Below are 26077 nucleotides of genomic sequence, written 5' to 3' on the forward strand. Positions count from 1 at the left end.
TCCATTTTGAACATTTTGAGGAATGGCCAAGTGTTTATCAAAGTGGCTGCAGAATTTTACATTCCCATCAGAAATTTTGAGGGTTCCAATTTCCCCACATCCTTGCCGATACTTATTATTATCTGTCTTGTTGATTATAACCATTCTAGTGGGTGTGAAATGTATCTCATTGTGGTTTGGATTTGCATTTCCCTGATGGCTAATGACGTTTAGCATCTTTTCATGTACTTATTGGCCACTTTGTATTTCATCTTTAGAGAAATGTCTATGCAAATCATTTGCTCATTTTTCAGTTGGGTCATTTGTCTTTTTATTATTGTGTTGTAAGAGTCTATTTATTTATTCTGGATACTAGACCCATATCCGATATACAATTTGCAATTATTTTCTTCCATTCCATGGGTTATCTTTTAACTTTCTGGTTGTTGTCCTTTGAGGTGCAAAAGTTTTCAATTGTGATGATGTCCAGTTATCTATTTTTTTTTCTTTTGTTGCTTGTTGCTTTTGGTGTCATATTTAAAAAAAAAACAACAACCTCCATTGTTTAATCCAAGGTCACAAAGATTACTCCTATATTTTCTTCTAAGTGTTTTATAGTTTTAGCTTCTATATTTATGATTTTGATCCATTTTAAGTTAATGGTTATATATGGTGTAAGGAAGGGGTCAACCCTTATTTTTTTGCATGTGGGTATCCAGTTTTCCCAGCACTATTTGTTAAAAAGATTATTCTTTCCCCATTGATTGGTCTTAGGACTATTGTCAAAAGTCAAATGACCATAAATATATAGGTTTATTCTCAATTGTATTCCATTGATTTATATGTCTATCCCATGCCAATATCACACTTTTGATTACTGTATCTTTGTAGTAAGTATGAAATCAAGAAGTGTGAGTCATCTGACTTTGTTCTTTTTTTAAAAGATTATTTTGTCTATTAGGGGTTCCTTTGTAGTTCCATTTGTGTTTTAGGGTCAGCTTGTCAATTTCTGCAAAAAAAGGCAGTTAGGATTTTGATAGGGATTGCGTTGAATCTATAGATAAATTTGGAAGAGTCTTAAGAGTAATGGACTCTTCCAATCCATGAACAAATAACATGTCTTTCTGTTTATTTCGATCTTCTTTCAATTATCTCAGCAATGATTAGTAGTTTTTAGTGTACAAGTCTTACACCTTTGTTTGTTAAATTTATCCCAAACTATTTTATTGTATTTTTGATGTTATAGTGAATGAAATTGTTTACTTAATTTCATTTCTAGTTTATTCATTGATATAAATATACAGAAACATATAAATACAACGTATTTTTAATATTCATCTTGTATCTTACAACCTTGCTGAACTTGTTTTCTTAGTTCTAATAGCTTTTTTGTACATTCCTTAGGATTTTCCACATATAAGATCATGTTATCCACAAATAAAGACAGTATTATTTCTTCTTTTTTAATCTAAATGCCCCTAATTCATTTTTGGGGGGGACTCATTTCACTGGCTTCCAGTACAATAGTAAATCGAAGTGACAAGAGAGGACATCTTAACTTGTTCCCAATCTCAAGAGGAAAACATTTAGTTTTTCATCATATTATAAGTTTTTCTTAGATGTTCTTCATCAAGTTAAGGACCTTGACTTCTGTTGCTAGTTCACTGAGAGTTTTTTTCTCTCATGAATTGGTAGTGGATTTTGTCAAACCCCTTTCTCTACTTGTTACACCTATTACATAATCATGTACTTCTTGTCCTTTATTCAGTTATTATGGTGTAGTTCATTAATTTTTATATGTTGAATCACCCTTGCATTCCTGGGATAAATTCCACTTGATCATGATGTATAATGTTTTTTAAATGTTGCTAGATTTGGTTTACTAATGTGTTGTAGAAAATTTTTATATCTATATTCACAAGGGGTATTAGCCTCTAGTTTTCTTTTAAAATTGTGATATTTGTTTTGTGGCCTAATGTATGGTCTATCCTGGAAAATGTTTCATGTGTACTTGAGAAGAATGTATATTCTACTGGAGTTGGGTAAACTGTTCTATAGATGTCTGTTAGGCCTAGTTGGTTTATAGATGAAATGAGATTAGCCATTTGTTGATAACTTTTGAAGCTGAGTGATAGGTTCAAAGAAGCTTATTTTTACTATTTTCTGTACTTCTGAGTATGTTTGAAAATTTCTATATAAAAGGTAAGAAATAATCCTCAAATTCTTACATTTTAATAGAAAAGCTCATTAGGATTCAGCAAGGTGTCCAAAAGCATAACTTACATAAATCAAAGAATGAGGGAGATCTGTATATCTTAATATGAAATGATATCCAAAATACATTGTTAAATTTTTAAAAATCAAAGTACAGAACAATTTACATAGTGCTCATATTTTGTGTAAAACATGTACATATACACTTGTATAGGTACAGAGGATGCCAAACGTGTATACACATTTTAAGAAACGAAAAAGATGTATTAAAATTGTAATACTCAATATATACCGATAACAAAAGATGAATACAAGTATGTGTATACTTTTTTTGGCACCCCCAGTACATACTATTTCTGGATGGGAATATAAAAACTGACAGCAATGATTGTCAGGCTATGGAACTATAAGTCTAAGAGGACTGAAAATTCGCTTTTCATTGTACACTTTTTGCCTTTTGAATTATTCTTGCCAGCTAACTAAAAATAGGTAAATGCAATTTATGAAGAAAAATTGTGTTAAGAGTAGTTAATTGAAATTTTGGAGAGTGCAATGAGGGAAGACTTGTCCTACAAATATCAAAATGTATTACAAGTAGTTGTAGTCATTAAAACAGTGTGATAACATCACTTAAAAAGAACGAATTTTAGCAATTTAGTGTTTGATAAAGAAGGCATTTTTAAATTAGTGAAGAAAGAACTGATAGGGCCAATTGGATGTCATTTGAGGAATCCTTATTTGACACTATGCACTATACCCACAAGTAACTTCCAAAGCAATTAAAATGCATATTGTAAAAATAAAACCATGATAGTAAAAGAATAAAATATAGTAGACTATTTTTATAACCTCTTGGGGGTGGTGAAGACATTCCTAGGCAGAAAACATAAATGAAAAGATTGATAAAAGATTGACTACATAAAGATCAAAAATCTTTGTAATACAAACAATATCATAAAGGAGTTAAAGTATACAAGTGACAGACTGACAAAAATATTTAAAAGATAAATAACAATGTGCCAATATCTATAATGTATAAAGTCTTTACAAATGTATAACCAAAAGATGACCATTTTAATAGAAACCTGGACAAAATTTATAAGCAGGCAATTCACAGAGGGTGTCATGTAAATAGTCAACAAACATGAAATACTATGCAATTTACTACTAACCAGGGAAATGCAAACAAAGACAATATATAAATTTTTTCCTTATCAAATTGGAAATCTTTCTGAACATTTATAATATATATTGTTGTCAATGGTGTGGGGAAAAGGGCACTCATATATTCTAGGTGAGGGTATAAATTGATACTGAATTGTTGGAAGGCATTTTGGCAATATCTAACAAAACTCCATACGGGGAAAGGCAGTCTCATGTGCATAGTCTTTTGATCCCTGCTTGGCCACGTAAGAATGGGCCTTGGGCCTGGAACACTTCCTTAGTAGGAAACAAAGAGCCCACATTGCCTATTCCAGGCTTATCACCTTGTGTGAGACTATCTTTCCCTGTTTCAGTCTCAGTGAATGCGCCTTTGTTCTGCGTAAGCATGTGCATCAGTGGGCCTCAGCCATGCCCCCAGCTTTCAGTATTTCAGACTCCATGGGGGAGTGTTGGGGTCCTTCTGTTGCAGCAGGAGAGGGGTGCACATAGGCAAATTGCCCTGCATCAGCTGCTGAGGGAGACCCACTTAGCCATGGGGTACTCATGTACACTATTGGAGCAGATCTTGCTCTAATATGTCACTTCTCTTTGTGAGTAAAAGTATTGTTCCAACCAGTGTTTAACTGTTGTGTCTTCCTTGGTAACTCCAACACCAAGATGCAATGGGCAGAGGTGTTTGGACTTCTATTCTTGGTGGCTGGCAGTGTGATGATATTTGCTGTCCACCATAGTGCATGGCGTTCTGCTCACCACCACATGTATAATAATCAGTGTCCTTTGTAACATTCTTGAGCTGCTAAGTTGATGCAACCAACCATCTAGCTCCAAATTAATTGTGAAAAAATAACCCCTATTTTTTGAAACCGCTCTTCCTTGAATATTCTGTTCTTTGCAGCATGAGCATTCTTAATACCCTATATCAAGGGTCAACAAACATTTTCTGGAAAGGGCTGCTTAGTAAATGCTCTGGGCTTTGTGAGCCATATCCAGATCTGTCACATTCTTATCATTATTACTCTTTTCTTTACAACTCTTTAAGGATGTAAAATCCTTCTAAGTTCACAGGCTGTCCAAAAACAGACCAGAAGCCAAATGTGGCTCACAGGACATAGTGTGGTGATTCCTGTACTATATAATTTTTATGTAGTTTTAGAAGGATATGTATCAAGTCTAAACAATGAGTATTTTAAAGAGTGTGGCAGGTTTAACGGGTGGTATTAAATTTGTATTCTATATACTCATATTTAAACACATTTATAATCTACATTTATTTGTGTAGCATTTATAACTTTTAAAAGATAATGCCCATTAGAGACAAGGCTGAATTATGAGGATTTTAGAAACTCAAAAATCTCCCGACTTTTTTTTCTTACCCAACCTTACGTTTTCTCAACTTACCAACAGTGTATCTCCAACTTCTCCATAAAGTAAAGGTCCCAGGATTCCTGATTCATACTGAATAGCTTCACGAGTTGTGAATGTTTCATCTGTGTATGCCATAAATCGGACTTTTTTGTACTTCCTGCCAATCTGCTGAGGACCATTGTTCAAATACAGACTTTTATAACTTCTGTATGAGACACAAAAAGATGAGAGGTTAGAATGGAGAATTCTAGGTAGAGGACAGTCGGCTAAAATCCAACTCTGAGACAGCTGATATGACTTAATCAAAGAAAAGAGAGCGAAAAATACAAGCATCCTTGATGCTTAGCTATTTTAGTTTCCAAACATAATGCCCTTGACATTTGATTCCACACTAGTACCTACTGTAAACATGACTTGAGGATTTGTTGTTTTGAATAACTAGGAATAATCTCTTGAGTATGGGGAAGCGAAAGTAGCAAGAGTCAAAAGGTACTTACGTGTCACTGGAGGTGGGGCCTGAGGGAGCATATTCCCAGTCATCCTCTTCAGCAGCAATATAGTGCACCCACGTTTTAGGATGCTTTTTGGCAACTGAGCGGATTTGGAGAAAGGGAGGAGAGTAGTCATCATCTAACGTGACAATGTCCATGTCAGAGTCATAAGGATCTTCGTAATAGTCATCGTCTTCCATATTTTTCATCCGTAGTTGGGGTTCCTCTGGGCAACTATCTACTTTGACATAAGCTTCCATACCACCTGGAATCAGACAAACCACACAATGTCAGGTGCCTTCAAGACTTTCTTACCTTAACTTCTATGACTTCATTCTCTTTCATTGGGCCTTCAAGGCACTCACTTAAGCGTTGCCTTCTCCACGCCAGGGCCCTTTGTTGTCACTCTTCTGTATGGATGACCTTCTCCATCTCTGTACTTGCTGGTTTCTTCCTGTGGTTTTTGCACTCATCATTTCCCTTCTGCCTGACTCTCCTTCAATACGTGTTTTACCCCCTTTTCGAGACTCACTAATTTGCTATTATAATACATATGAATATTCCTTTCTGGAACTGACTCTGAGCCTATCACTCCCCAACTTATAAATTATAAACAGGGAGACTTGAGGAACAGCATATCTTCAGCGTTTGGAAGCCTAGGTCAGACCAACTCTCTGTCTCCACAGTTACCTAATGATTTCTATATTTACTCCAGTGAAGTATGACACAAAATATCAATTAAATAACAGCTTATCAGGAAAAATGTTAGGGTAGATATAAATTTCAAGACACATCCAAGTTCATGAAAACATGAAAAGGTAAAACATAAAATAGAAGAAATACGTTATATATTTTAAGAGCATATCTGCCTGTGACTAGTTGTAAGCCCTGTGGCAAGTCTATTCAACAATCTCAATGTCATCTTTATGTTTTATAAAATGTGGATAATAATCCTTATCCTATCTATGCTGTACGGCTATTTTGAAGAGCAATACTAAAAAGGGTGACCTGTTGACTGGATAATGGGGAACGGGGCAGACGTCAGGAGCAGCAGACAACTAGTCTGGGGTTCATGTGGCCTTAAACACAATTCTAGATCTAAAACTGAAGGATTTTGTCTGAGGTCCAATAAAACAAAGCATTCTTCTGAAAAACGATTAAAATCAGTGAAAACAAGTGGTCAGAAAGAATAAAATAAAACAAGACAGAAAACAAACTTTTCTTAAATTGAATCAGGCTCAAACTAGATAATGACCCACCTGCCTACAAGTAAAAGACCTATTCCTCTGTGCCTATAGGATCACCTTCCTGTTACTCGCCCAGTATGATGCCCTTTGTCCCCCAATGTGTTGTCAAAAATTTCATAAATATTATGTAACAGGTGAGCAAAAGAGGTCCCTGTTCTTCGTCACTCCAGAAAACTCGAAACAAGGTCACTCACAGAACGTGAGGGGAAAATAGTGGATGCATGACAAGATCAAATCTCTTTTCAAAAAAAAAAAATCTCTTTTCCCAGGCAACCAAAGAACCTGAAGAGAGGGTTAATGCCATAGATAGGGACAAACAACTGCTGTTGAACATGGAAGGTTAGGCCTCATTCTCCTCTAATTGCCCTCCAAGGCCACAATAGAGGAGTAGACAAAGACGCTTGATGGATTGATTGAGTTAGCAGAATAAATACACAAGAAGGAGAATGGGGGTTAGGTGATCATACGGTATGAATTTTCACAGTCTATAGCTACAAATGAGGTCACATTAACAATAATTTGAAACTAGAGATACCATTGTTCCATTTGCTTACACAGGACCTTTGACCCATTGCAAAGTCCCCATCAAGTAGTCCTTAAAAACCTCCTGTGGTGCCTCAAATACACTCACCAATTCCCATGTTGCTTCTCCCAATATCCACGATCCCCTGCCATGCTCTGAGTTTCCCGAATGGCTCTCATCTCCTACCAGGTGTCTGCTGAGTGCCTCCACGCACACCAGAGTCTGGTGACCCATATTGAGCACTGCAGTATCCTCTTGTATTTGTTAGTTATTGCTCTGAGCATCTCTACTAATATCCTGGAGACCTTGTGATTACAACCTCAGCAGTGCTGTCTTATTCCATTTCCCTAAATTTCTCATAAAACATCTCTTCAGCTATGACCTGCCATCTCTCTCTCTCCACAGTATTAAAGTCTAGTTAACGGGATCAGGATGGAAAACCAATAATATGCTGTCCTCCTCATTTTTGACACCCCATTTATCCCTAAAGTATCTCCCCTACCTCTATCACAGGGATTTAACTAAAACTTCACCAATACTACTAATGCTCAAGCCCTCTTATACTCAAGATCAAATCTTTACTCTAAAAACTGCCAACTAGGGATTCTCAGTTGAAGTTTAACTAACATAATCCTGTACTGCACAGTAGACAATGAATTCCATTAAAAGAAGAGCTGAATATTTATACTATTAGTTTTTAAGATCCACAGATATTACCATGTTGGTGGGAAGAGATATGACAATACAGTAGAAACTGGCCAAGGTCCATCAGGAGTGTCTGAGCAGTAAGGAAAGTTACTGGTGAGATCTCCAAGGAGGCTTCTCGATGGTTCCTTATAAGAAATGTGTGACCTTCGAGGAAAATTGAGTGCACTTCAGGGGTGGTGCCCATTCCAATCACATGCCAATATACCAATTTCTTGTGACATCCACTCAGACCTGTAAAGTAGGAATAAGATAACTGTGGTCAAGAAGTAGAGAATTTGAAATGGAAAACGTTTTCTAGGATAGGATGAACAAATTGACCTTATAAGTGTTATTGTCTTGACTTGCATAATTTTATTATCCAAAATTTCCAAGGACAGTGGGGTACTGTCAAACCAACAGCACTTGCCAAAGTCATCAATGACTGTCACATTGCTAAATTCAATGGATACTTTTTAGTCTTCATCTGCACCTGTTGACCATTGTTCCTTCTTAAAATTCTCTCCTTTGGCCTCTATGCCAATGCTTTTCTTGGTTTTGTTCCCCTATTGCTTAGACTTTTCCTTCTTCTGTCTCCTTTCCTGATCTCTCCTTCCCTACTCATCTTTTAGACGATAAACCACCTCTCTGCTCAGTTGTAGGCTTTATTCTCTCGTTAATCAATATTTTCTCCTTGAACAATATCATCCATTCTCATGGTATCAATTATCATCCATATATGCTGATAACTCTCCTGTTTCAGACATCTCCCATAACTCTAGACTCATGCAATCACCTTCTGAATCTCTTCATCTGGATATTTCATAAGACCCACATGTCCTAAATCAAATTTGAGATCTTCATTACTTAATCTTCTAGAGTTTCTTATTTCAGTGACTGGCACCATCCTGCATTCAGTTATGCAAGTGAGTTATTCTTGTCTCCAGTCTCACATCCAGTCTAACACTAGTTGTGACTCTGTCATTAATAACTAATATTTACTGCACACTTGTCTTATGTCAAGCACTGTCCAAAGTATTTTACAAGTTTTAACTGATTCAGTCCTCACAATAACCCTATGAATGTAGAAATTATTATCATTACCCTTCTCTTACAGGAGAGGAAACTCATGCCCAGGGAGGTCAACTTGCTCAAACTTGAACCCAAGCAGTCGTATGTTTAGATCTCACACTGGTAACTACTAGGGGGCACAGCTGTCTCCTGTTTTGTCTCCTGACACTTTCAGATATATCTATTTTTCACCATCATCACTACTCCCACCATCTTAATTCAAGCTAGTTATCCTTATCTCTTATCTGAACCACTGGAATAGCTTCTTCATTGCAGGTCTTCCCACATCTGGTCATACTCCCTTCCAAGGAAACTAGTGTGATATGCTTGCATTTCAGATTTGATTATAGTATCCTTCCGCCTGAAACTCTTCATTGCTGCCATTCCACACAGAATCAAGTCCAAATTCTCCAGTGAGGCCTAGGCAGCCCTGAATGGCTTGATTCCTGGTACCTCTCCAGTCTTATCTCACGTCACCTCATTTTCCTATTCCTAATCTTGTTTCAAAGTTCAGTTTAAAAGACACTTCCTTAGGGAAGCCTTCGCTGATTCCCCAGTCTAGATCAGTTTCCTTTATTATATGCTCACATAGAATTATGTAATTTTCCTTCAGAGTGATTCTTGGTTTGTAATTTTATATATATATTATTATGCTTTGATTACTGTATGTCTTCTCCCAATGATGCTATAAGCTATGTGAGAGCAGGGTTCAATAGTTTCTAAGGGCGACCATTTCTGAAAATGTCTTTATTCTTTCCCCAAAGCTGATTCATAGTTTGGCTATGAATTCTACCTTGAAAGTAACTTTCCTCTTAGAACTTTTAAGGTATTGCTCCATTGTATTGTCAGTCTAATTCTCGTGTCTTTGTATGTGACCTCTTTCTCCCAGGGGAAGCTTAAGTATCTTCTCTTTGTTCTCTGAAATTCCACAATCATATATATATTTTAACATTTGCAATTTTTTTTATTTTGGAGAATTTCAGACACACAAGCAGAGACAGAATAGCAGAACAAGCACTCACAGACCTAATATTCATCACTTTGCTATAATAATGCTCAATATTTTGCCATTCTTAGTACATCTATCCCCGTCTACATTTTTTCCCAGCAGTATTTTAAATCAAATCCCAGACATGATGTCATTTCAATGCAAATTCTTTAGAATGCACCTTTGACATTTAAAAATCTAAACGATTGTGCTATTATCAAAACAAAATTTTGTAATTTCTTAATTTAGGTAGTTTGATATCTGGTCCACATCCAGATAGTCCTGATTATCTTAAAAATGTCTTCTTTATTTTATTTTATTATTTTTTAAATGTTTCAGATGCCAGTCATAATTTTGTGTTGGGATCTTTTTTTTTTTTTTTTATCCTATTGGGAAATTTTAATATGAAGATTCAAATCTTTTCATTCTTAACACTTTCTTCTATCATCCCTTGGATTTTTTTAAAAAATTGTTTTAAAATATATTCTCAATCTCTGTTTGTTTTACTTTCTGGGAGATTTTTCTCTATTCTACCTACCTTCTCTTGAGTTTGTATTTTGATCATCGTATTCTTAATTTTTGCGAGCACATTCTAGTTTTGACTGTTTTTTTTCCATAGAATCCTAATATCACTTTATTGATGTAGTATCTTGAATCTTTATGAAAATACTAATTAGAGTTTTTGACAAGTTCTCTTCTGTTCTAAGCATTATTGCTTTTTCTCCTGGGATCATTATTTTATTTGTTTATTTTTGAATATCCCTTTCAAGGAAAGAGAACTCTGAGCTGTGTGCACATGGGCAGGCCTTCCTCTATAGGTAACAGGAAAAGGAATCACCCATTGTACTTTAAGATCCCCTAGACGCCAGAATTCAGTAGGCTTTCCTCTGGGGTGCGGGACTATCCAAGGAAAACTGGAGAAAAGAGCTCTGGTAGGGAATGCTGAAGACCCTGGGGAGTTTTCAACAGGTGTGTACATACCTGGCAGAGACCGGTTTACATAGCCATTGATTGAGTGCATTTCGGGCCTGGCCAGAGCAGATGGGGGGTCCATAGCCCTTATCGAGGGCTCATTTGTTTCTGAGTGCCAACTTTTCCCTGATGAGAGAGGATGCAAAAGTAGGATCAGCTAAGTGTCTGTCTCATAACTGACCCTCCCTTTCTCTTTCCCTCTCTCGTATGGGGAAAAGACTGCTCACACCTTAAGCATTTTTGTCAGCACAGTTGGAATGGATGACTTGCCCTCAAAGTCAGTAAGAGAGGAAGAAGACAATTACCAAAACTCAGACATTTCTTGCTCAAACTGATTATCTCTCCCTATATTTGCCCATGACAGTAGGTAGGAAGGGATAATGACAAATAATAACTAGGAGAAGGGAGAATATTACTTAGTTTGTGCCATGAGGATTTTGTTCTATTCATTAGTTTATTTAGAAAGGAAGCAGATGGAATCATCCCAGGAAAGGGCTGTCAGTTCCTGTCCCTGTCCTAATTATTTATGCAGCTTGTAGTAATGAAAGCCCAAGAACCCGGAAGCTTCCCAGCCTCTCCCCTGAAATTACTTAGAGTGAAAGCATTGTAAATATTGTTATTGGACAGCAGCTTTTTGAAGTTGCCCCTTTGTGTGAAGGACTGGCAGCTAATACTGAAACTCTCTGAAGCACCCAGACTTGGGGAATTCTCATTAGTTCATTTATCTGTTCATCTCCCGATTTGTTCATTCATCCAAATGTACTTACTGAGTGCTAGGCACTGATGACAGAGAGAAGACAGCCTCTGTCTTCAAAGTGCTTACAGTGTTGCCTGAATAGACAGAGAAGCTGACAAGTATAATACAGAGTAAAGAGTGACATCATAGAGATGAGAGCAGGATATTATGGGAGCAGAGAGGAGAAGAAACTTCACTTTACCAGAAGGCAAAGGATATGAGGCCAAAGAAGAGAAATAGTAAACAAAGCAGGCAATGCTGATTTAATGGGATAAGGAAGAAATTGAAGATGTTGTGGAAATACGTGGAGGTATCTAACCCTGGCTATAAGAAGGACAAACCTACTGGGTGTGGAGGTGGAAACAGGCTTCCTGGCAGAGGAAGCAGCATAAGCAGAGGCCTGGATACAAGCCAAAGCATGGCATGTTCGGGCGAGATACAGACATGTTCAGTGTGGGTGTCACCTAGACAGTGAGCCAGGGAAAGCAGTGCAGTGGGCATCAGGAAGTATCGTGCACCTTTCTGTTAGCAAGTTTGGATTTTGCCTTGCAGGATTTGAAAGGCTGGACTGCAAAGATCAGATTCGTGTTTCAGTAAGCTCCCTCTGGCTGCTATAGTAATAATGGGGTGTCAGGGGACACAAAAAGACAGGGAGATTAGTCAGGAAAGAGATGATGGGGTCAATTCAGAAGATGGCAGTGGAGATAAGGGCAGAAGATAAGGGGAGAAAAGATGATCATGTTGTTAGTTATGCGATGATGAGCAGGAGGAGGAGGCAGAGGTACTAACACTATTGAGGACCTACTGTGTGCTACAGTGTTTTAAATTACTTAATTGAAACCACTCACTTAACCCTCACAACTATCCTATGAAAAAGGTACAGTTGACCCTTGAACAACATGGGTTTTAACTACATAGATCCACTTATACACGATTTCTTTTTCAATAATGTACAGTTGGCCCTCAGTATTCGCTGGTTTTACCTTTGAAGATTCAACCAACCTTAGTTTGAAACTGGTATTCTTCATCCGTGGTTGGGAATCCGTGGATGTGGAGGGTGGATTATATGCATTGTTCTGCACCATTTTATGTGAGGACCTTGGGCGTCACAGATGTTGGTATCCAAGGGGGGTCCTGGAATCAATCCCCCACAGATGCCGAGGGAAGTCTATAGTTTAAGATTTGGGGGAGTCAAAAGTTGTATGTGGATTTTCAATTGTGCAGAGAGGTCAGCATAATCCCCATGTTGCTTAAGGGTCAACTGTACTATTATTTCAATTTGAGGAATTGAATTAAATTTGAGGAAACGGAGACACAGAGACGTTAAGGAACTTTCCAAAGTTGCTTAAAAGTTACTTAAAAGTAAGAGATGAAGATAAGAGAAGGTATACTCCATGAAGCAGAGAATGGTAAAGTGGTTTCCAGGTGCTGGGGGGGCGGGAATGGAGAGATGCTGGTCACAGGGTGTAACAGACTTTCCGTTTTAAAATGAATAAGTTCTGGGGATCTAAGGTACAGGCATTAATATTATAGTTACTAAGAAAGAGTATGTTCAGCACTGAAAATATGCTGAGAGAGTACATTTCAGGTACACTTACCACACACAAAAAATGGTAACTGTGAGATGGATATGTTAATTAGGTTGACTATACTAATCATACATATCTATATGTATGTAAATATATACCCATATATATGTATGATCTTATATGTGTGTGTGTGTGTGTGTGTATATATATATATATATATATATATATATACATATAAAATCATGTTGTACTCCTTAAATATACACAATGTATAATTTTTACTAAAATTTTCTTAATTGAGCAAAAAGTCTCTGTTGGTGGATTTAACAAAGGCCATGAGGCTGACCTATTACCCAGCTCCTATATATCTTCTTACCTCATAGTTGCCAGTGGAGCTAAGGTTGCATTTTTTTGTTTGTTTTTTGAATTAATTTTCATCCCCATCTCCTTCATTCCTGAACAGTAATGTAGTTTATGATCTTGCTATAATCACTTCCTCTGGACAATAGCAGCCCTCATTCTCAAGTACCAGATTAAGTTAATAAAATTGCTTTCTTTCAAGAGCCCCAAATTCAGATTGCAGGTCACTAACCTTCATTAAATACAGCAAAAAGGAGTACAAATTCCTGCAAGATCTGTGTCCTTTCCTTGGCCAGACTCCCTGAAAAAGAAGTGAGCATTTATCTTCCACTGAAAATCCTTTCATAGGAAAGTGACACCAGGAGGAGACATTACTTCACCAATTGGAAGTAGCACAAATGTAGTCCTTTGTCTCTTGGTCCCTTGGAACTTGTCCATAACATTATTTCTTTGGTGTCAGTTTTCCGATACCCGTGCTTCTAAAACTATTCGGGGTAAAGAACATTGTTGTACATTTCAGATTTGTTGTAGACCACTACTTTTTAAAATTACCAAAAAAAATGAATTACTAAAAAAAAATTTAAATAAAAAAGACACACAAGATACAAGCCCGTATCATATTTCATATATGTATGTGTATATATATATATATATATATATATATATATGTATTGAGAGCAAATATAAAAGAAAAAAGAAAAATGACAAAACCATACATACTGTTCATGTAAAATGTGCATATAGGCAATTAATATAATGAAATTCTATAGTGCTTTTAACATTTTTTATTCTGTACTTGTAAATAAACAAAAAGTTATGAGCAAAATGACTGTCCATATTAAACACCTATACTCACATTTTAAATAAACACCATGTACACTAATATTTAAAACTGTTATATTAAAAATGAGCTTGCTTTATGCTTTAACAGTTAAATTTGTTGGTTATCTTTTTAGCATTGTATTTCTTCATTTGATTGGAAAGTTTTCTTTGCAGGCTTATTTCTAGTAGGAAGATTTTTCTTACGATGTTCTCCTTTTCTCTCTCGTACCCTGGGTGCTTGGAAAGTGAAAATTAGATTAGATGAAGAAAGTAACTCACCCTACACATTTAAAATACAGGTAAAGTTGCCTGAAACCATTTTAATTCTTATTTTTTAAATGATCAAATAGTGAAAATGACTTTTACTTTTGGTGAATAAGTCTATGGATTTTCACACAGGTATAGATTTGTGAAACCACCACCAACGTGATACAAAACAGTTCCAATATTCCCCCAAACGCCCTCCTTCGATCCCCTCTACAGTTACATATAGTCTAGACACACACACACACACACACACACACACACACACACACACGGTGCGAAAACATTTTAAGAAAGGAAAACAGTATTAAAATTGTAATACTCAAGATATACCAATAACAAAAAATGACTACAAGTCACGTTTGACTTACAAGAGGTGCTGAAAGTGGTCACCATCAGCGTCCAGACACGTCTAATTATTATAAACTACTGCTTGAGCAATGTTGACCAAAGTGTCCACTTGTATACCAGGGGTGCCAAAACAATGTATACACATGACTTGTATTCATCTCCCTCTGTATGTATATATATTCATGTGTATAGTCATACCTTTGGCAGCCACCAATCTGTTCTCCATCACTAGAGAGTTGTGTTTTTGAGAATGTCATATAAATGGAATCATACAATATATAACCTTTTGTGACTGGCTTTCTTATTCAGCATGATGCCTGTGAGATTCATCCATTTTGTTGCATGTATCAATACTTTATTCTTTTTTATTGCTGAGTAGCAGTTCGTGGTATTGATGTACCACAGTTAGTTTAACCCCTCACTTATTGAAGGACATTTAGGTTGTTTCCAGGTCTTGGCTATTACAAACAAAACTGCCATGAACATTCATGTACAGGTTTTGTATCAATGTTAAACTTTCATTTCTCTAGAATAATACCCAGGAATGGAAATGAGGTTTATATTAAATTTTATAAGACCCTGCCAACAATTTTGACACCAATTTCAGTGTGTGTGTGTGTGTGTGTGTGTGTGTGTGTGTGTGTGTTTTCCCAACACCAAGCAATTTTGAGACACCAGCGAGAGCATCAGATCCCACAGGTTAAGGGCTCAGTCCTACAAGATTGCCCTTCCCTCATACTTCAGATGCCAATCTCATGTCCAGGTTGTCATCTGTGCTGTAGATAAACAAGGTATAGAACAGAGGTCCCAACAATTCCCTCCTTGGGTTCCATTAATTTGCTAGATTGGCTCACAGAACTCACAGACACAAGTTACTTACTATTTAGATTACCAGTTTATTATAAAAGGATATAACAGAAACCTCCAGATGGAAGAGATGCACAGGGCAAGGGATGGGGAAAGGGCAGGGAGCTTCTATGCCCTCTCCAGAGCACCTGCAGGTATTCACCACCTGGAAGCTCCCCAAATGCCATCCTTTTGGGTTTTTATGGAACTTCATTGCACAGGCATAATTGATGAAATTACTGGCCATTGGCAATTGAACTCAACCTCCAGCCCTTCTCCCCCTCCCTAAGGTCAGGCGTGTAGGAGTGAAAATTCTAGCCCTCTAATCACATGGTTGGCTCCACTGGCAACCAGCCCCCAACCTTAGGTGCTTTCCAAAAACCATCCATTATAATAACAAAAGACACCTTTATCACTGTCATCACAGGAAATTCCAACGGTTTTAGGAGCTCTGCCAGGAATGGGATGAAGATCAAATATATATATATATTTTATTATAAATCACAATATCACACTGCTAAACTGTTCTCCAGAGTGTTTATTATTGTGAATCCCCACCAACAATGTATGAGACTTCCTGTTGCTCTGCACTCTTGCCAGCATACTGGGCAATTTTTAAATTATTATTTTAGCTATTCTAATAGGTATACAGCAGTATTTCGCTGTGCTTTTCATATGCATTTCTCTAATGGCTAATGACATTGAGCATTTTTTTCACGTACTCATTTGCTACTTATATATCTTCCTTGGTGAATTATGTATTCAAATTTTTTGCCCATTTAAAAAATTGGGTTGTTTTTGTTGTTGAGATTTGAGATCACATTATATATTCTGGATATAAGTCCCTTGACAGATATGTCTTTAGCAGTGTTCTTTTTTCCAAAACAAAAGTTATTAATATTTATGAAGTCACATCATTTTTTTTTTGTTATGGATTGTGTTTTTGGTGTCTTCTCATAATCCTTCTTATAATCTCAAATCATGAAGACTTTCTGCTATATTTCCTAAAAGTTTTATGGTTTTACATATTACATTTAGATCTATAATTCGAGTTAATCTTTGTATAAGCAGTGAGGTTAAGAATGATTGCATACAGATTTCTAGTTGTTCTAACACCATTTGTTGAAAAGACTGTCCTTCTTCCATTGAATTGTTTTTGCACCAAATCAATTGGGCATACTTGCGTGGGTCTATTTCTGGACTCTATTCTGTTCCACTAATCTATAAGTCTATTCCATTAACCAATACATGTAATAATTATTGCAGCTTTGCAGTAAGTTGTAAAACAGAGTACAATTATTCACCTAAATTTATTCTTCTTTTGCAAAATCATTTTAGTTAATCTAATACTTTTGGCTTTCCAAATAAGTTTCAGAATTGTTACCGTGCTAAAGGTCCGATTGCTCGCCACATGAAAGCCAAAATTCGAAAGATAGGTTGTTGGAAAGAAAAGCAGGTTTATTCAGAATGCTGGCACTCTGAGAGGATGGTGGCCCCCTGTCCCAAGGCCACCTCCCCTCAGCAAGGCCAAAAGGTTTTAGAGACAAGAAAGAAGAAGCAGAACAAAGGGAAAAAGGGGGTGGGGAAAGGTGGTCTTGGCCTGGAGTAAACAGCTGCCCAGAGGCTGGTTTGTTTCAGGGATAGAAGTGGATCTTATGCAGATGTAAAAACTTCTTTCCAGATGTAGAAACTTCTGGAGGTTTCCCTGAGGAAACAGGGTCACTGAGCATGGTATGCATATGGTCTGATGTAAACAGAACCATTGAAACTGGTATGCGTAGTAACTGTATGGTAAACAGAGTCATTAAGGTTTGGGGGACGGAAGAGAAGCAAAGAAAAAAAAAATCAAAAGTCTCAAGCTAAACAACACTGTTAGATAGAATTACACTAGAGGTTTAAATCTCAAAATAGAAGATACAGTGTCACCCTTACAGAATCAACTTGTCAATAGCTACAAAAAATTCTTGCTATGCTTTGATTGGAATTAAATTAAATCTATAGATTGGGGAGAATTGAGATTTTCACTGTCAAATCTTACAGTTCACAAACAGTATTTCTGTTTGTTTAGGTCTGCTTCATTTCTTTCATCAGCACTTTGTAGTTTTCACCATACAATGTACATGTTTTGTTTGATTTATACCTGTTTTCAATTTTTGAGTTTTTGTAAACATTATTCTTTCTTAAATTTTGGTTTTCAGTTATTCATTGATAGTATATAGAATACAGTTTATTTTTAACACCGTTATTGAGATATAATTAATATACAAAAAACTGTACCTATTTAATGCATATAATTTGATGAGTTTGGACACAGGAAAACACCCGTGATACCATCACCAAATCAAGGTAATAGACTTATCTAATAGCTTCCAGATCTCCTTGTGTCTCTTAGGGGTGTGTGTGTGCGTGTGTATGTGTAGAAAATTTAAAGAGGTCTGCCCTCTTAACAAATTTTGAAGTGCACAATTCCTTATTGTTAACTATAGAAACTGTGTTATAAAGCAGATCTCTAGAATTTACTCATCCAGCATAACTGAAATTATACCCTTTGCATAATATGCAACTCCCTGTTTCCCTTACCCCATCTCCTGGCAACCACTATTATATTCTCTGCTTCTATGAGAATTTAAGACTATTCTGTGATTATTTTAGACACCTAATATAAGTGGAATCATGCATTATTCGTCTTTCTGTGACTGACTTATTCCACATAGCATAATGCCCTCCAGGTTCATTCATGTTTTTGCAAATGGCAGCATTTCCTTCTTTTTTAAGGCTGAATAATATTCCTGTGTGTGTGTGTGTTACATTTTCTTTGTCCATTCATCTCAAAGGACATTGTGGTTGCTTATGTATCTTGACGACTGCGAATACTGCTGCTATGAATATGGGAGCGCAGATATCTCTTTGAAATTCTGATTTCATTTTCCTTGGATCAATATCCAGAAGTGGGATTGCTGGATCATAAGGTAGTTCTGTTTTTAATTTGTTGAGGAGCCACCATACTGTTTTCCATAGTGGCTGCACCTGTGTACATTCCCACCAACAGTGCACAGGGGTTCCCTTTTCTCTACATCCTCACCAGCATTTGTTACTTCTTGTCTTTTTGATAATAGCCATCCTGACAGGTATGAGCTGGTATCTTGTTGTGGTTTGGGTTTGCATTTTCCTGGTGATTACTGATGTTGAGCACCTTTTTCATGTACCTGTTGGCCATTTGTATGTCTTCTTTGGGAAAATGTCTATTCAGATCATCTGCCAGGTTGAGGAATACTGGAGGGGAATAAAACGTTAAATTCCCTACCAGTTTGGTGGTACTTTGAACTCTGATGCCTTTTCCGGATCTGTCTGTCTATTCTGTTTGCTTTTTAAAATTCTCAGCTGGCTGGGCTGTGCATTTTGTCAAGGTTCTATAGTTGAGTTAGGTGGGAGATAAAAGGTGCCATGTGTTTCCTCCATCTTACCTAGAAGTAGGATCTCTGTTGACTTTTTAATTCAATTCTGTCAAAGAATTGTTTTGACTTTAACCTATTTATTTATATTTTATATGTAAATATATGTTTTGATGATTTTATTGTTTTATTAGTCTTTACATTCTACAAATAACATGCTGCGGTTTTAGCACTTTGTTATACATTGTGACTATGAAATAAAACTGAAGTCAGTATATGAGAGATTATGCTTCCAAATGAAACTAGCACAAATTTTTCTGGTCTTCTTCTTCTACTCCCTCCCCTTTTCCATATTAATAAATGAAAAAAAATCCAACATGAAAATCCAACATAGTATTCTATATGAATCCAATGACATGACATTTTGGAAAAGACAAATCTATGGAGACAAGAAAAAAATCAGTGGTTGTAAAGAGTAGGAGAGGGAAGGACAAATAGCAGGAGCAGAGAGGATTTTAAGGGAAGTGAAACTACTCTGTATTGATATCATAATGATGCATCCATGTCATTAGCCATTTGTCCAAACACCACCAAGAGTGACCCCTAATATGAACTATGGGCTTTGGGTGATAGCAGTGTGTTAACATAGGCTCATCAGCTGTAACAAATGTCCCTCTCTCATGGGGAATGTCGATAGTGAGGGCAGCTGTGCTTGTACCGGGGCAGCAAAGATTTGGGAAATCTCTGTACTTTCTGCTCAGTTTTGCTATGAACCTAAAATTGCTCTAAAACATAAATTCTGTTTTAAAGGAAAAAAAAGTCTGGCTACCCTGTAGACCATGTGGAGAGAGCTCCAGCTATTTGAGTCTTCCAAGCCACTAAGTCAAAATACTCCCAAATTTCATGAGAGATCCACAAAATCCATGAGAAATTGTAAATGATTGTTGTCATTTTAAGCCACACAATTGTGGCGCTATGCAGTATCATAGCTTCCGAGATTCATAACTGGACCAAAATAAAAGTCCAGTGACATACTATAGAAATGATCCCTGAACACACAATGTGATATAGAGAAGATGTATTACAGATTTGTACACCTGAAATCTATGTAACTTTACTAACAATTGTCACCCCAATAAACTTAAAAAAAAGCTGATTTCACCATTAAAAATTAGGATTAAACTAAATTATGCAAAGTTTACTACCCTAATTTAATTTATACTATTAAAGTATATATTAAAAGAATATTAAAATTAAGATGATTTTTAGAATCACAAGTTATAAGCATAAGTAAATGCTTACTTTTGTCAGATTTTTATATGCTCCTGGGTCACAGATGACAAGCTAACCTCCCAAACTGGTCTATACATCACTGATGACACACTGGGATGTATTTACCTCCATGCAGCTGTCAAGGAACCTAACACAAAATTTACAAAAGGCACTACTGGGACAGTCCATGGGATATTTGAAGTAGAAAGTAGCAGTGCTTTGAGAAGAGAGACCTATTTTCAGAGTTTGGCTTTTCTTGACCATCAGAGTGCATGTGGCAACATAGGATGGACATCTGTTCCTCCCAGAAACTGGATTATTCTCCTTTCCATGGATATGATGCTAGGGAAAAGGAACCTCTTTCAGATGAAAGAATAGAAATGCTATCTTTTATGAATAGACCCAGATGTTTGCACTTTCCTGCTTATTTCCTCTCAATCTGACCCTTTCTTACACTTACCTTCTCTACAAACCAGCAGGGCTCCAATGAGGCCTGAATTCAGGTCTTTCACCGGGTCCACATGTGAAAGGTAGGAGTATGTGAGACACGGTGGGTCAGAGGCCATTGGACCATTCTCCTTCAGGACATGCCAGACGTAGGTATGACTTTCACCAGGAATGACTTTATCATCTTCCTTCTCCCTTTTGCTGGTCTCATCCTCATATTCAGCACCTGAAGCAAGAATGGATAAAATTGTCCTTGTGTGCCCATTGTCCACTCAGGGAAACACATCAAGGTTACTGTCACCAGTAGATTCTACACAAGAAACAGTCTTTCTGCAACTTAATTTGGAAGACAAACGTGCAGCAGCTATAAATAGGGAGAAGCCTCATATATTCTGGAGGAGTTCTAGACCACTAATGCAACCATGAGTGGTTCCCAATGAGACTTGCGCATTTGAACCAACTTATTGCTTCCATTATTGCATATTTTAACCTATCGAGTCAATCCAACTCAGCCAACATACACTGGGTATGTACTTTGTCCCAAACTCTTTTTTTTAACTTTTATTTATTTCAAGTGTGTTTTTCCAGGACCCATCAGCTCCAAGTCAAGTAGTTATTTCAATCTGGTTGTGGAGGGCGCAGCTCACAGTGGCCCATGTGGGGATTGAACCGGTGACCTTGTTGTTAAGAGCACTGCACTCTAACCAACTGAGCTAACCGGCCACCCCTGTCCCAGACTCTTTAATAAGCATTCATGAGGGGCAGAGAAGGGAAAGAGATTTTTTAAGTGTTTTTAACTTGGTTCTCTCTGGAGGGGCAGATCACATCTGGGAGAGATATTTTCTGGCTGTCGTATCCCTAGTGATGTTCCAGTTGATCCCTGGATTAGCCTGATACCTCTATTCAAAATTGAGCAGTGTACGTGTTCACTATTAATAAAGTCTCATTGTTTCTAGATCATTTCAGTGGACAGAAGTAGAAAATATTTAAAGGTATTGACCATAACACTTAGGCTTCTATTGAAACATTTTTCTAGCAACTCACCATAGCTTCCTGGATTTAGAAGGGTCTCTGGAGTTCCAGAACATTCTAAGCACTCAGGGTGCTCTTCATTTATACCCCATCTTATCCCACAACATCTGTATATCTGAGAGCAGGACCTCTCCAACAGAGCAGTGCAAAAGATCCCTGGCATCTCCGTGCTCTGCCCATACTTTTACTACAAAGTCTCAGCAGTCAAAGGCCACCCCCAAAGTGAAGGTGGGTGGTCCCCACTACAAAGTCAGCTTCTCTGGGGTATAACAGCACCCCCTCCAGTGGGCGCTAGGGACAATTGGCTTTATCCAGAAGCAACAGAAGACCAACACTTATGTGTGGCAGAACCTGGCATAGAAAAATGTGGGTTGGCATGTGAGGATGGAGTGTGTGGTTCAGGCATCTGTGTGATTGTGGGTCGGTATCAAATTCTAGAGAGTGGATACATTTGGATAGGGAGGGAGAAGGTCGTGGAGGGGTATACAAGGGCCTTTGACTGTATCTACAGTGTTTAATTTATTTAAATAAATGAAGCAAAGATGGCCAAAATTTTGGCAAAATGAGGTGATGGGAATATGTTTGTTTGCTATATTATTTCCTACACCTTTATTTGTTTGAAATATTTCACTAGGAAAATAATACCTTTTTTCCTAATACTCAGGTTGGGAGAGGGGTATGGGAGTTTTGATGAGAGGCCAAGAATGTGTGCAACACTGTAGCTCTCTTGGGGAGAGGGACAGTGAATGCATTGAGAGAAATGTAGCAGTAGGATGTCCAGGCAGTACAGAGGGACCATTTGAGGTGAGGCATTATGAACTTAGTGATACAACTCCGTGTGGTTGTGTGATTTTTATTTCAGTGGTGGCCACTTACTTGGTGGCTAGTAGCATAGGTGGAGAACAGATTTAACCATGGTAGTAGTTTGGCCAAGTGAATAGAATGGCGATCAAGGAGGCCAGGAACTTGTGAGTGCATGCAAAGGCACTGTGGTTGTCATGTGTCAGGGCATCTAAGCTGGGAAATGAGGGAAGTGAAGACCTAAGGGGCAAGGTAGAGGTAGAAATATTGTAGGGTCAGTGGATGGGAGATCTCAATGAGAATGAAGACTTTGTTGGAGTGGGCGGTGAGAAAACGAGAGCTGGAACAATAGGAGGTGATGCTCCAAATGTTGAGATTCCCAGGGCTGCTGAAGTTGCTAATAACAAGGTCTATCCTCCAATGAAGACAAAAGGGATTGTGAAGACCAAGTGAAGTAGGCGGTGCTTGGGAAAAAGCATTGTGCGCAGCCCTTAAAGTTTACATATCTACTAATGTATATTTCCTTTGGAAGATTTCTGCCTCCTTCAGAGTCTTGTCTGAGCTTATACATCAGACACCTGTGAATATTCTAAGTGGAATGTGTTTTGTGTAATCGTCATCTTCTATTATACGAGGAACAACACTGTTGGGACATTTGAGAGTTCAGGGAGTCTGCCCGTCTGCTTCCAATACGCCTTTTGCATGGATGGTATCCTAAGAAGTTTATCAAATCACCAGAATCCACTTCTGAAAGGAAGTTATTTTGTAGTTATACCTTGAGCCAGTCAAAGCTTTCTCAAGTGCTTTTGGGCTTGAGATACACACTGAAAAGAGAAAAGTTAAAAAAAAAGAAAAGAAAAGTTGAAGAGGAAATCATAGGGCTTCCTGTTGAGAAGACTGAATAACGAAGTGCCCAAATGTAGTGGTATAAAACAACCACCATTTTATTATGCTCACTGATTCTGTGGGTCAAGAATTCAGACAGGGCACAGGCAGGATGGCTTCTCTGCTCCATAATATCGAGGGCATCACCTGGCCTAACTCAAACAGCTGAGGATGGAATCCTCTGGAGGCTTTTTCACACACATATCTAGTAGCTGGGCTGGAATAACTTAAAAAGTGGATTCATCTGGGACTGTTGACCAACACATGGCATTTCTGTTTGGCTTGCACTTCTGCACAGCATGGGGGCCTTGGGGAGTCAGGCTTCCTACATGGCATCTCAGGACTCCAAGAGTGAATATTCCCCCAAACAAGGCAGAAGTAGCATGCTCTTTTATGACAGCCTCAGAAGTCACGTGGCATCACTTTTGCCGTACATTATTAGCTAAAGCAGTTAAAAGCCCACTGCAGATTAATAAGGAAAAAATAGATTCCAGCTTTCGAGGGGAGGTGTGTCAAGGAATCTACTACCATGTTTTAAAACCACCACACCAGGGCATTGTGAAAATGAGCAAGCAGGTGTTTTGAAGTTGTTCGCTATCTCAGCAAGCAATGTGCTCTCAGGAACCACGACTGCCGGGTTATACATAAACCTTGTGGTTAGGTCCCAGGACTGTGGGGATCTCTTTGGTATCCAGTTTCCATCCCGAACCCTGATCCTTTCGTGTCCCGATGTCTGTCTACGGCCTTGTATCTGCACCCTCCCTCGGCCCAGCCTCTGTTGTACTGTCTGTCCTAGATAACACTCTATTCAACCCCTTGCAGCTGGTGGGTCAGCCTTGCTCCTGGCCTAGCCTAAGCCCCCAGGAGCTAGGCTGCTAAAACATGCCAAATTCCTGTATGTCCTGTAGGAGATGAGACACACATCCTGAATCCACAAGACAAGAATTTTTGTTAGTCTCAGTCCTGGAGGGACACAGCTTAGTGGCTGCTGGGCACAACTGCTCCACCACAAGCCAAATGCTATGCTTCAGGTGCTATGTTACCCCACTCCCTGGTACCTTCAGCTATGTATCCTTTGCCTGACCTCTTATCAGCAGCTTTAAGCTGACACTTCTTGACTTGTGTGCCCCACGCCGTCTTTTAGATCTCCCTCAAAGTTTTGCATCTCTGGCTCCTTTGACAGCTACTTCCTGCACACCATCTTGGCTTACTTCCATCATGTGCTTTTAGATTCTGGGAGCCAAAGCAAGTCATATGGCCAAGCCCATCATCAGGATGGGGAGGAAATATAGTCCTCCTACTCTGGGATAGGGGATGACTATTGGCTGAACAGTAATATATTTGACCAGAGTTGGCTTGGGAAATAAAAACGATAGGCTGCCAAGGACATAGAAATGTAAAGCGTGGGAATGGGCCCTGAACTGCAAAGAGAGAGCTTCTTGAAGTGACAGAAGTATTCTAAAACGATTGTGCTGATGACTGCACGGCTGTCTAAATTCATTCAAAGTCATCAAATTACCTTTAATGGGTGAATGTCGTGGTATATAAATTATACATCAATAAAGTCATTTTAAAATGCTGTGAGGAAAGCACACACAAAAGTCAATTTGAGATGGATCACAAACCTAAGTGTGAAAGGTAAACTAATAAAACTTCTGGAGGAAAGCATATGAGAAAGTCTTCATGACTTTGGGATTGGCAAATGTCTTAAACAGGACACAAAGCTCTAAAATAAAAGGAAAAATGTGACAACTTTTCATGCTTCATTAACTATTGAACTACCATGCTTCATTAACTTTAAGAACTTCTGTTTACTAACCCCCCCACATATATATGTATATCCGTTTCACCTTCAAAATATATATATCATGTATATTACATATATCTACATATGTTATATATATATATATGAAGAGAGTGAAAACTCAAACCACAGACTAGAAGATATGGAAATATTTATATCTGTCAAAGGATTTGTATTCAGAATACATAAAGTATCTCTATAAATCAATAAGAAAAAGGTAAACAACTCATTTTTGTCAACAGGACCAATAAACACTTGATCAGATACTTTACAAAAGGATATTACAAAGGTCACGAAGCTTATAGAATGATATTGACCTTCATCACAGATTTAACTGACAACCTCGACCTCCCGGACTAGTCAAAGGAGAGCAGGAGCTCGTAGATCATAACACATAAATACAAAGGCTCCTGAGAGGACCACAAATGACATGGCGTTAGGCCATTGCCTCCCTGTGTTGTTCCTGGGCAGAACTGCTGTGGATGCACGTGTGAGACATTAGAGAGTCCATTTTCCCAGCCCTCACCTGGCTTAGGGTGTAAAAGAGTAATCTCTACACTCAGCCTCTAACTGCAAACTTGTGAGAACCTGGTCTCTCTAAAATGCCCCTAGATTTGTTCTGGAAGCTCCCAAATGGATAAACCTCATGGAAATAGCCGGCCAGTCTCCAGGCAGAACCTGGGATGACTTTTCCGATATACCACTGGCCCCCTCCTGTCACTTTTCCCCAACCCAGAACATGAAGGCCTCCAGTTTCAGAATGAGAATTGGTCAACATGTAAGCACCATTCGGCTGTGCAACACAGGGCGTGTGCTGCAATACTTTATTAACAATTTT

General features: G+C 38.0%; 1 protein-coding gene and 1 long non-coding RNA gene across 2 annotated transcripts in view; one reads left to right on the forward strand and one right to left on the reverse strand.

The window, feature by feature from the left end:
• Positions 1 to 26077, reverse strand: part of F8 (coagulation factor VIII) — a 120405-nt gene that overhangs the window by 73521 nt on the left and 20807 nt on the right. The window contains exons 4-9 of the mRNA XM_019716077.2: positions 20731 to 20943; positions 13556 to 13624; positions 10708 to 10824; positions 7701 to 7922; positions 5220 to 5478; positions 4756 to 4927 (exon numbers count right to left, since the gene is read on the reverse strand). Of these exons, the coding sequence (XP_019571636.2) occupies positions 4756 to 4927; positions 5220 to 5478; positions 7701 to 7922; positions 10708 to 10824; positions 13556 to 13624; positions 20731 to 20943 (1052 nt within the window). The remainder of the gene's footprint in view (positions 1 to 4755; positions 4928 to 5219; positions 5479 to 7700; positions 7923 to 10707; positions 10825 to 13555; positions 13625 to 20730; positions 20944 to 26077) is intronic.
• Positions 1 to 26077, forward strand: part of LOC141569737 (uncharacterized) — a 66740-nt gene that overhangs the window by 40071 nt on the left and 592 nt on the right. The window lies entirely within an intron of this gene.

The sequence above is a fragment of the Rhinolophus sinicus genome, chromosome X (genome assembly GCF_036562045.2).
Source record: "Rhinolophus sinicus isolate RSC01 chromosome X, ASM3656204v1, whole genome shotgun sequence".
Taxonomy (NCBI): domain Eukaryota; kingdom Metazoa; phylum Chordata; class Mammalia; order Chiroptera; family Rhinolophidae; genus Rhinolophus; species Rhinolophus sinicus.